Raw genomic sequence first — 12,562 nt, 5'->3', positions numbered from 1 at the left:
ACCAGTGTGGCAAAGATTGCATATGTCCTGTGTTGGATCTAGAGGGAAAAAGTCATCTATTTTAGGGGTCAATATATGTCAAGGTCTGACATGTGCTCATCCTTTAAAGCAAATCTAACTTTAGCTAGTTACTCTAAGGAAATAATCAGAAAAGGAGGCAAAGATATAATACTGAGAAACATCAAACATAATCAAATCATTATATAAGGGTACATTCATACAATGGAATAAAAGTAGCAATTTAACAGGCTGAGGTAGATCAATATAACAAAGAAATAATACATGTAGTGCAATACTAATTATGAAAAAAGATATATATATTGGCATGCAAAAGTCTAGAAAGAAACACAAATACTAAACACTGCCAATTGTTGGCAGTGGAATTACAGGGAAGAGAAGGGGATGGGATCTTTCACTTTCTACATTATATAATTTTACATTTAAAAAATATTTTATACTTTTAATAATTAGCAAAAATAATTAAGGTCTATCCATTTGGGGAAGGGAAGGGAAGGGAAGGAAAGGGAAGGGAAGGGAAAAAAATTGGTTGGAATATTGAAACAGATCTCTAACTTCTTCCTAGTGTCATTTTATATATCATAAGAACACATTCTGGAGACCAATATTACACACTATCCCTTCCAATTACATGTAGGAAAAACTACTCCAAGATGAAACTGTAATTTGCCACCAGGTATCAGGTGAGAGGAAGTACAGTGAAGACTTTGTGAACTACAGTGGGCTTGAACTACACAGGTCCACTTAAACGAGGATTTTTTTTAATAGACATACATTTGGCCCTCCATATCCATGGGTATGGCGTCCACAGATTCCACCAACCACAGATCATATCGTGTACTATGTTTACAATCTGTGGCTGGTGGAATCTGTGGATGTGCAATCCACAGATAGGGAGGGCCAACTATGGGACTTGAGAATATGAGGATCTGGGTGTATACAGGGTTTCCTGGAATCAATCCTCCATCGATACCAAGGGACAAGTGTATACACACAAGAAGATTTTCATGATGTTTAGGAGATTTTCCTTCCATTCTACACCTATTTCCAGACATCCTCCAATAAAAAATAGCTCACAGGAAGAAATCATAAAAGGAAATAACCTACAATTTGAACAGCTACTGCAGAATTGATCTTTTTGAACTGTAACAATTAGTGATAGATTTTTCCAGAAGTGCTTAAATTGACCTAGAAGTGGACTTAGGAGGTTTGGAGAATTTGTAAGTGAAAGGCTCTTTTTAAAAATATATATACCAAGGACATTTGTAACTTAATTTTAGTCAGAAAGAATCAGACTAATTATTAAAAAGTATTATTTATTTTTGCAAATAGGAAAGTTCAGGGTTAAGCAGGAGATTTTGGGGGGGGAGAATTGCTATTCGAGTGCCACTTCCACGACTCAGTAGCCCTCTCTGAGAGTCGTAAACATCTTCCAGAAGTTACAATCCCCATTGCTATCCTTATAAAATAACAGATTTTTAAGGTCTATTACAGATGCCTGTAAGAAACTAACTCCATGTAAAGTTAAAGAATAAGACTAAATATAAAAGGATAAGTTAATGGAATAATAATACTTGGAAAATTAAAGGAACTACTTAGAGAAAAGAATTATTTCTCACCTTTGCATGTTCTACTTATAGCAGGATGGAGACTGAACTCAGATCTAAGAGATGTGTCTTGATTAAAGATCAACCTTTCAAACATAAGAAAAGAAGGTACAGATGTTATGAAGTTTCCTACACAAAGACTAACAAATCAACTGTCATTTGTTAGAAAATTTTTTCCAGCTTTATCGAGATATAATTGACATACAACATTGTGCAAGTATAAGGTGTACAATATGATGATATATTGCATATATTGCAAAATGATTAAGTGGATAAACTTTTTTTTTTTGGATAAACTTTTAACATGGTTCAATGTAAACTACTCATAAAAATTATAATTAAATTTGCTAAAATTCTTAGTTACACCACTATCAATATTCTATATCAAAGTATTTTTTTTTCAGAAATGTAGCCTTTAATTTAAAACTTATCCAAGATGAAAAATAAGGACTTACTCATGCGGTCATGTTCATTTTTATAAATATTCTGTTATTTTTGGATATTTTGGAGCAAGGGACAAATATCAATATAGTTTTTGAACAGAAGTGAAATGAGGAGATTATTTGAAGGACCAGTGCTGTTGGGTTTTTTCCTTCACCTTTCTCTATACCACAGAGAATTTAAGATTAAAATCCCAGGGTTAAATCTGAGTGTATATTTTCAGAACATACAATTACAGAACTTTAACTTTTGGATTCACTTCTTACTATGCTCTTGGAAGCACCAAGGCAAAGAGAGAAGACAGTCCTTGTTCTCAAGAAGCTTCAAATCTGGCGAGGGATATAAATAGCAATGATATAGCATGGTGAGTATGCTACTAGGCAGACCTAAGTGTTTATTTCTTCTGCTTAAAAAACCTCTACAGAATGAAAAAACAGGCAAAGGACTTGAATAGACATTTCTCCAAAGAGGATATACAAATAGCCAGTAAGTACATGAAAAGATGCTCAACAATACTAAACATTAGGGAAATGTAAATCAAAACCACAATGAGATACCACTTCACACCAACCAAAAAACAAAACAAAAAACAGAAAATAACAAGTGTGGCAAGGATATAGAGAAACTGGAACTCTTGTACATTCTACTGGGAATGTAAAATGGTACAGCCACTGTGAAAAACAGTTTGGTGGTTCCTCAAAAATTAGACATAGAACTACCATTTGATCCAGTAATTCCATTTCTGGGTATGTACACAAAATAACTGAAAGCAGGGACCTAACTTGTACACCCATGTTCATAGAAACATTATTCATAATAGCTAAAAGGTGGAATTGACAAGTATCCATCGACAGAGGAGTGGATAAACAAAATGTGGTACAGACATACAGTGGAATATTTTTCAGCCTTAAAAAGGAACTACTGATACATGCTACAACATGGATAGACCTTAGAGACATCATACTAAGTGAAATACGCCAGACGCACAAGAACAAAAATGGTATAATTCCACTTACATGAGGTAGAAAGTAGAATGGTAGTTGCCAGAGGCTGAAGGCATGAAAGAATGGGGAGCTATTATTTAAAGGGTACACAGAGTGTCAGCCTGGGAAGATGAAAAAATTCTGGAGATAACTAGTAGTGATGGTTGTACAACAATGTGAATATATTTAATGCCATTGAATTATACACTTAAAAATGGTTAAAATGCTAAATTCTATGTTATATATATCTTACCACAAAAAAAAAAATGTTTTAAAATCTTGCCAGAATCCAGGAATGTAACAACGTACTAAGGCATAAATATATGATTTGGAACTAGGGGTTTTTTGGTTTATTTACTTATTCATTTTGCTTTTTACTTTTTTTATGGAAAATTACAAACATCAACAAATAATAGAGACAATAGTATACTCATTGTCTAGGTGCAACAATTACCAGTACACAGCCAATCTTGCGTCCTCTATAATCCCTCTGCCATCCTCTCTACCCCCTGCGAGTCTCCCACTGGATTATTATTATTATTTTTAATTAATTTATTTATTTTTGGCTGTGTTGGGTCTTCGTTTCTGTGCGAGGGCTTTCTCCAGTTGCGGCAAGCGGGGGCCTCTCACTATCGCGGCCTCTCGTTGCGGAGCACAGGCTCCAGACGCGCAGGCTCAGCAGTTGTGGCTCACGGGCCTAGTTGCTCCGCGGCATGTGGGATCCTCCCAGACCAGGGCTCGAACCCGTGTCCCCTGCACTGGCAGGCAGATTCTCAACCACTGTGCCACCAGGGAAGCCCCTGGATTATTTTTAAAGCAAATCCTGGACATCTTATTCCATTTCATCTGGAAATATTTCAGTATTCAACTTTAAAAGATAAGGACTCTTCAAATGTAACCGTAATAATCACACCTTTAAAAAAACAGCCAAAATTTCATACCTAAAAAAATGTCAATAATTCCTTAATATTATTAAATTTACAGTCTGTCGTAAGCAGCCTCTATAATGGCTCCTGGTATTTATGCCCCTGTATGTGGTATTTATCCTTGAGTATGGACTGGATCCAGTGACTCTTCTAACGAACAAAATACAGCAAATAGGTTGAGATGTTCCTTCTGAGATTAGGTTACAAAAAGATAGTGGCTTCCATCTTACTCTCTTATTCTCTTGCTTCTTCCCTCTCATGGAAGCCAGCTTGCCATGTTGTGAAAGCCATTTGCAGAAGCCTATGTAGCAAGAAACTAAGGGAGGCCCCCAGTCAACAGTCAGAGAGGAACGAAGGACTCTGTTCAATAGTCAGAGAAGGAACTGAATCTTACAGCCACCACTTGGGAAGAAGATCTTTCTCATGAAGCCTTGAGATGAATGCAGCCTTCTGAGTCCTTGAAGCTGATGATCCAGTTAGGCCACTCCTGGATTCCTGAGCCACAGAAACTACACAGTATGTTTATTGTTTTAAGATGCTAGTAAGTTTTGGAGTAAGCTGTTACACAGCAATGTAAACTAATAAACAGATTGTAGTCAGATTTCCCTGTCTCTTTTTACAGTTGTTTTGTTCATATCAGGCTCCAAACAAGATGCACACATTGCATTTGGTTGTATGTCTCCTAAGTCTCTTAAAATCTGTAAGTTATCCCCTTCCCTGCCCCTTACAATTTATTTGTTGAAGAAACTGAGTTGTTTTTCCTATAGAGTTTCCCACATTTTGGATTTGAAGACTGCATGTCATTTAACATGTTCCTCTGTCCTGCATATTCCCTGTAAACTGGTTATTATATATAGAGGTTTGATCTGATTCGAGTTCAGTTTGGGGAGGCAATGTGTGTACTTCCTACAGGACATAACAAAGAATGTGCTGAGAAAGGCAGTCTTGTGCATACAGTCTTTCAACCCCTGCTAGGCCTTGGGTCTGGAACACCTTCTTACTAAAAGATAGAGTCCTCCCAGCCTGTACTGGACTTACTACCTTGTATGGGAATCCCTTTCCCTGTTTAGACTCAGTGTGTACTCCTTCGTTCTGTTTAAACGTGTGTGTCATATGGCACCTGGCCAACCCCACTGCTCTGTCTATCCTCTGTGGGGAGAGGATGAAGTCCTTCGTTCTGTGGCACAAGAGGGGTGTGGGCAGGCCAGTGGCCCTGCGTCAGCTGCAGAGAGTGACTGCTGGCCACGGGGCACTGATGCCCACTACTGAAGCTAATCTTGCTCTGTCTCTTCTCTTCTCTCCGTTTAACAGTTTTAAGAATAGTACTTGGCACCATTCTGTTTTAATCATTGGAGGAGCCCCTATTTGCCATATATCCTGACCAAAAATGTTGCTTTCTTTAGCTAATTTAATGTGATTATTAATTCTTTGTCTCCTTGTATTTTGCTTTCTATTTTCCCCTTCTGCAACTGTATCCTTTAAAACAGGTATTTTCCATCTAGACAATTCACATGAAAATAGTGCTAGTCTATCTTAAGGGAAAGAATTAACACTCATCTTGCAGGGTAATTATGTTCAATTAGCCTTTTACTATATGCACTTATAATGTTCAGAGGACATGATTTGACCTGAACATATACCTAAATCCAGGTAATAATGAAGTATCTTATAAGGTGGTTCTGTTTAAATGTATTGAACAGGATTAGTTTGCAATATATCCTTAAATGTAATTGAGCAGTTAACATTTACGGGATGCTGGGACAGAAATTAAGGATTGGTAAAAGGTTCCCAGGGCACATATAAGAAAAATGAATCCTGCCTCTTAGTAAACAAATCACAAGCAAACAAAACCTCACTAATCAGCAACTTAAATTCTTACAGATTAGTAGCAACACTTACCAAGCCAAAAAAGGGACTGGATGCATTTTACAGTTTCAAGAGGGCTAGGACCAAGTCCAGGTCCTCAGAGTACTCTTTCAGGCACAGTTAACACCTGGCATCCTCATTCTTTGAAAGCCTTGCTTTATCTAATCCCAGTGGTCATCAAACCCTTTCTCAGATCTTAGCAAAAGCACCTTAATAGCTGCAACATTTAAGGATTATTTATGTATAACATTTTGCCTGTTGGGGGGTCTCTGCTCTACTAGGACCTGTGCTCCTCATTCCAGTCAAAGTTGAGAGCTTGTGCATGAAAAACAGAATAAACTGCATATAAGTAAGCAAAGAAGATGGGTGGGAGGGAAGCAATGGTATTCAGCTCCAGCAATGCTTAGACTTTGTATTTCCATACCAATAAAAAGAACACTAATTTTTAACCTTGAGCTATGAGATCTGAAAGAATGATGTTTCTATGGCACTGCAGAGAAGCATTTAAAAATTAATTAGGGGGAAAAAAAAAGATTGGTCAGTCAAGATAGAGTAAGCCATCTATAGCCTAGTTCTCCACTCATTACAACTAAAAACTCTGGTAGATGGGACTTCCCTGGTGGCGCAGTGGTTAAGACTCCATGCTCCCAATGCAGGGGGCTCAGGTTTGATCCCTGGTCAGGGAACTAGATCCCACATGCATGCCACAACTAAGAGTTCACATGCCACAACTAAGGAGCCCGTGTGCTGCAACTAAGGAACCGGTGAGCTGCAACTAAGGAGCCCACCTGCCACTAAGGAGCTCGCCTGCCACAACTAAGGAGCCCATGTGCTGCAAATAAGGAGCCCGCAAGCCGCAACTAAGGAGCCTGCCTGCTGCAACTAAGACCCAGTGCTACCAAATAAATAAATAAATAAATATTAAAAAAAAAAAGAAGACAGTGCCATCTATAAAAAAAAATAAAAATAAAAACTCTGGTAGAATTTTTTTTTAAAAGCTACCTGAGCAATCTGAAAAGTAAACAATAGCAGGTAAACTGGGGACTGAAATTGAAATCTAAATAACAACTCTGGAGTAGGTGAGTCTCATGGTTTGCTTGGTTTTTTTGTTTTGTTTTTTGCTCCTTTTTTCTTGTCTCCAGCTTTGATCCTAGGCCTAAACCTAGAAGTGTACAGTGGACACAGACAGCAAAAACTCCAGAAGAAACCTCTCCTATTTTTATCCAGAGAACTAGGGAAAGGGATCCCTGAATGCCGGAAGGTGTGGGGGGAATGTGCCTGAGTTTTCTTGTTTCCTCTCTTTAGCTTCAGAGCTATACTGCTACCAATCATGGTAGCTTGGGCACTTAAAACTCAAGAGAAAACCTGTCTCTCTCCTACTAGAGGAACCATACTCCCAAGAGTATGGAAAGAACCTCTTTTATTTTCTTCTCTTTTTCTTTCACTTTGCCCTGAAGGTGGCCCCAACTGCAGGGAACTACTCTACAGCGAGAAGGCTAACACTGAAAGAAATCCATCTTTCTGGTCATACGAATCAACATGTGGGCATAGGGAGGGAAGGGTGCATGAGAATCCTGGAGAAAAGAGAGCAGGAAGGGGAATCACCTACTTCTGTATATGATCCAACATTAGTGTGAGGCTCAACCCTGAGCTGTCCACATGCAGAGCAGATTCAGAAAAGCGTAACAAAGGCTTAGAGAACTGAACTATGATATTAACTACTGTCCAAATTCCAGATTAATCTCTGAGTGGTACATGAGTCAGACAGACTCAAACAGTAAAGTAAAGGCTTTACTCAAATAGTAAAGGCTTTGAAAATTGGACTGATGTAACCACCACTCACAGAAGGCAAAACAGAACGTGCAGTCAGAACCTAATCAGATTGACTGCCTGTTACAACAAACAAAAATCAACTCCCTCTAGAGGATTTTAACAGGAACAAGACTCCAAAACATAACATTCAAAATATACAGGATATAATTCAGAATTACTCAACATGCAAAGAAAAGGAAAATCTGACTAATTCTTGAGAGAAAAAATAACAGATGCCAATGCCCCAACCTCCCAAGCCCAGATGTTGGAATTACAAGACGAAGACCTTAAAGCAGCTATTATAATAATTCTCTATTACTAAAGGTGAACATTTATCAATGGATGAAAACAATGAAGTTCTCAGCAGAGAAATAAAAACTGTAAAAGAGAATCTGATGGAAATTTTAGGAGATATAATTATAATATCTGAAATTAAAAATTCACTGGATGGTCTCAACAACAGAATGGAGATGACACAGGAAAAACTAAGTGAATCTTTTTTTTTTTTTTTTTTTTTTTTAAATATTTATTTATTTATTTATCTTTGGCTGCATTGGGTCTTCATTGCTGTGCGTGGGCTTTCTCTAGTTGCAGCGAGCAGTGGCTTCTCTCGATGTGGAGCACGGGCTCAGTAGTTGTGGCACACAGGCTCCAGAACGCAGGCTCAGCAGTTGTGGCGCACGGATTAGTTGCTCCGCGGCACGTGGGATCCTCCCGGACCAGGGCCCGAACCCGCGTTCCCTGCATTGGCAGGCGGACTCCCAACCACTGCGCCACCAGGGAAGCCCCTAAGTGAATCTTAAAGCAATAGAAATTATACAGTCTGAAGAACTAAGAGAGAAAAAAATCGAAAAAAATTATTAGAGCCTCAAGGATCTGGAAGACTATCAAAAGGTCTACCATTCATGTCACTTAAAACCCCAGAAAGAGAGGAGAAAAAGATTGGTACATAAAAATATATATGAAGAAATCATGACAGAAAAGTTCCCAAGTTTGATGAAAGATATGTTTATAGATTCGAGAAGCAGTGAACCCCGAACAGGAAAAACACAAATAAAATCATTACCAGAAACATCATAATCAAACTGCTGAAAACGAAAGACAGTGGGGGAAATGAAAGCAGACAGATTTAAAAAGATGATATATCGGGCTTCCCTGGTGGCGCAGCGGTTAAGAATCTGCCTGCCAATGCAGGGGACACGGGTTCGAGCCCTGGTCTGGGAAGATCCCACATGCCGCGGAGCAACGAAGCCCGTGAGCCACAACTACTGAGCCTGCGCATCTGGAGCCTGTGCTCTGCAACGGGAGAGGCCGCGACAGTGAGAGGCCCGCGCACCGCAATGAAGAGTGGCCCCTGCTCGCCACAGCTGGAGAAAGCCCTCGCACAGAAACGAAGACCCAACACAGCCAAAAATAAATAAATAAATAAATTAAAAAAAAAAAAAAAGATGATATATCACACAAATGGAAACAGTGATTTAAATGGGGAGGGAGGGGCTTGACTACAAGGGACAGGGCAGCACGAAGGATTTTTTTTTGTTTTTTTGGCGTAACAGAACTGTTCTGGATCTTGAGTGTAGTGGTTGTTATAAGACTCCAGGTACCAGTCAAAATGGTCCCTGTACACCAGTAAGAGCAAATATTACTGTTTCTATATATAAAAGAGCCCAAAATCTGGATATCATTCTTTACTGCTGCCCTGCCCTCATCCTCCATATCTCATCCATCACCATCTCCTGCCAAATTTATTTTCTAAAGCCTTCTCAGATTTGTCCTTTCCCCTCTATTCCCACTGTTTCTGCCTAGTTGAGCTCTCATCATCCCAGTCTGTTACTACTTTGATCCCAAAGCTAACCTCTATAGCCTTGCTTTGCAAAAGGTGATCCCTGATCTAATAGTAGCAACTTTAACCTGGACGCTTGCTAGAAATGCAGACTCTCAAACCCCAGCCTAGAACTCCTGAGTTGGAATCCACCTTGTTAACAGGATTCTGAAGTGATTTATAAGAAATTCATAACTTTCATTAAAATTTGCAAAGCCCTAGCCTAGAGCATGCCTGCGTGAACGAAAATCTGTTTATGCCGCTCCTCCACTTAACATCTTACAAGCTCCCCACCAGGACACACACAGGATATGAGGCCTCACGTGACCTTACTGTACCTTCCTCTCCAGGCTCATCTTTCACCACACCCATCTCACCACTTAACACTTCAGTAACACCCAACTGTTTGCACACTTCAACACACATAACACAATGCTATGTCCCAACACTACACCTTTACCCATGCATGCAGTTCCCTTGGCCTGAAGACCTCCTCTCCTTCATCTGACAAATTCCTACCCACCTTCGAGCCTCGAGCCAGAAGTCAACCCTGGCAAACTCTGATGACCACCTAGGTTGAGGTAAGCATCCCTCTGGGCTCCTAAATCAGCCTGGGCATACTTCCTACCCTGACTTCCCACTTGACATTGAAATTATCTCTTTACGTCTTTCCTGGCCTGTAGGTTTCTCAGAGTCCGTGGCCTCATCTCTTTTATCTTATCCCTGTGTCCAGCACAGGGAACTAGATATGTTTTCATGAACGGTCTTCTCTTGATTCTTATAAAACTATCCGTTTCCAGTTTGGTAGTAACCAGTTCCACCGTCACACATTCTCTTCCCGAGAGAAAGTATACTAACGCTCTCCTGGACCTGAGCTACGAGTTGCTGGAAGCAAAATGCACTTGAGGGGTTTAGACCCAAGACTGTTTTGCCTATGCAAAAAAGCCCCAGGCTAAGAAAGAAGGCTTTTTAAAAATGTCAGAAAGCCACCTGCTATACAGCTCATTCGGTCCTAAGTTGGGGAAGGGCTGGGGGGCAGTTGCGGTCTTCTTTATCTACGAAATTCTGAGCTCAGGCCTGGCTGCCCCACAAGGCCCTACTCCGGCCCGCACGCAGCCGCTCGGCTGGTAACAACTTCTCCTCAACCCTCAGGGGGCCACCCGCCGCCAGAGCCCAGGCCCAACGGCGGTCACCTTCTCCAGGGCAACTCCTCTTCTTCCTGGTCGCTCTCCGTCACCGATGCCTCGATCACCGTTTCATCACTGTCCCAGTCTGGGGCCTGGGCACCTTCCTCCATCTCCGCCTCGCACTCGAAGTCTTTTTTATCCTCTTTCTCTAACTCCTCCATTTCCCCAAAAAATAAAAAATAAAAATAAAAATAAAAAAATTTTTTTAATTTGCTCTGAGGGCCAGGAGAAGTTGTGAATTCAGAACAAAACTGGTGGCGGGAGCCCGGCGCGCTACGCGGGCACACACCGCGGCGCCGGAGGGCGTCGTGGGAAATGCGGGCCAGCGCGGAGGCCTGACCCCACGCCGCCGGCAGGGGGAGCCGCGCGCCGCTCGCCTTACCGGCGCGCCGCACGTCGGCCCCGCCCCCCCCCCCCCCCCGGCTCCCGTAGCCGGAAGTGGCCCAAAGTGGCCGGGCGCGCGCCCGCAGGCCCATGGGTTAGCGGCGGTCTGGGGCGTGGCCGACTACCACACCCGTCTTCCGCAGTTTTGCTTTGTGGCTGGGCGATGGGGGGACTAGAGCTGCGGCCGCGGGGATTGGAAAGGAAGCGTTGCCGCAGACAGACTGGAGGCCGAGCCCGCCTAACGCTACCGGCAGCGAGGGAGAGCTTGGTCACGTGCCGTGCAGCTCATCTCGGACTTGTGAGACGCAGACCCGGAAAGAACTGTCAGCTCTGCTAGACTTTTCTGAAGCCAGAATGTGGTCTTAGCCCCGAAGAGTGTTTTTGAGTTCGCCAAGTGCTGCCTTTCTCCTTATCCTTTTGACATCCCTTCCCCAAGAGTCCCCCTGAGGTAAGTAAAACAAAAATGTTAATCAGAAGTTTTTAGATGATCTAACTGGTATGTTTTATATTTCTGTTTTTTCCTCAACTCTTTGGTTACGCTGGAATACAGATTATGTTGGAAAGGCAGGTTAAATGCCTTATATTTTCCCTTTATTTTTATAATAATATTGGTGCCTAGCAGCCTCCTACAGTAACCAATTATTATTTTTAAATGAAGTGACTACATTCTTATATATTTGATTTCAGTCTCTTTTCAAGTTTTTAATTCAAACTCATTCGAAAACAAAGCCAAGTGAGCTCCGCCTCCCAAGTGAGAGGAAGATTCCAATAAGACAGACCATTTCTGCATAGCAAGTTTTTAGTACTCACTTTGGAATCTACAGGGTCTAAGCACATATTGGGTCTTTAATGGTTTGTCAAATAAATGGAAGAAACTAGGGTTTTCTGACTCCTCAATTTACTGTCCTTTTCAGTACATGGAATGGCTTTGCCATACTTATTATTATTTTACTTTTTTTTAAATTTTTATTTTGTATTGGAGTAGAGTTGATTAACAATGTTAGTTTCAGGTGTACAGCAAAGTGATTCAGTTATACATATGCATGTATCTGTTCTTTTTCAAATTCTTTTCCCATTTATGTTATTACAGAGTATTGAGCAGAGTTCCCTGTGCACTTTACTATTTAGACCATATTTTAAGCCACTGCTGTTTAAAACACTTGGTTCGTGGTTGTCTTTTAAATTTACTTGATTCTGGGTGTGGAGAAAAGGAAACCCTCCTACAACTGTTGATGGGAATGTAAATTGGTGTAGCCACTATGGGAAACCGTGTGGAGGTTCCTTAAAAAACCAGAACTAGAGCTACCATATGATCCAGCAGTCCCACTCCTGGGTGTATATCTGGAAAAGACAAAAACTCTAATTTAAAAAGAGTCATGTACCCAAGTATTCATAGCAGCACTATTTATAATAGCCAAGACATGGAAGCAACTGAAGTGTCCATCCACAGTTAAATGGATAAAGATGTGGTGTATATATATACGATGGAATATTACTCAGCCATAAAGAATGAAGT

The 12,562-nt window shown here is 40.8% G+C and overlaps 2 protein-coding genes across 2 annotated transcripts in view; one reads left to right on the top strand and one right to left on the bottom strand.

The window, feature by feature from the left end:
• Nucleotides 1-11,138, bottom strand: part of ANKRD31 (ankyrin repeat domain 31) — a gene marked incomplete at its 5' end in the record, with an annotated part of 139,336 nt that extends 128,198 nt beyond the window's left edge. The window contains 2 exons of the mRNA XM_082457050.1: nucleotides 1,638-1,711; nucleotides 10,669-11,138. Of these exons, the coding sequence (XP_082313176.1) occupies nucleotides 1,638-1,711; nucleotides 10,669-11,138 (544 nt within the window). The remainder of the gene's footprint in view (nucleotides 1-1,637; nucleotides 1,712-10,668) is intronic.
• Nucleotides 11,139-11,364: 226 nt separating this feature from the next.
• The window catches only part of HMGCR (3-hydroxy-3-methylglutaryl-CoA reductase), a 79,466-nt gene continuing 78,268 nt past the window's right edge, over nucleotides 11,365-12,562 (top strand). The window contains exon 1 of the mRNA XM_082457156.1: nucleotides 11,365-11,494. The gene's annotated coding sequence lies outside the window, so the exon portion shown is untranslated. The remainder of the gene's footprint in view (nucleotides 11,495-12,562) is intronic.

This window comes from Balaenoptera physalus, assembly GCF_965194825.1.
Source record: "Balaenoptera physalus genome assembly, chromosome: 3".
In the NCBI taxonomy this organism is placed as follows: Eukaryota; Metazoa; Chordata; class Mammalia; order Artiodactyla; family Balaenopteridae; genus Balaenoptera; species Balaenoptera physalus.
Note: the sequence above shows the minus strand (reverse complement) of the source record. Positions and strands in the feature narration are given on the sequence as shown.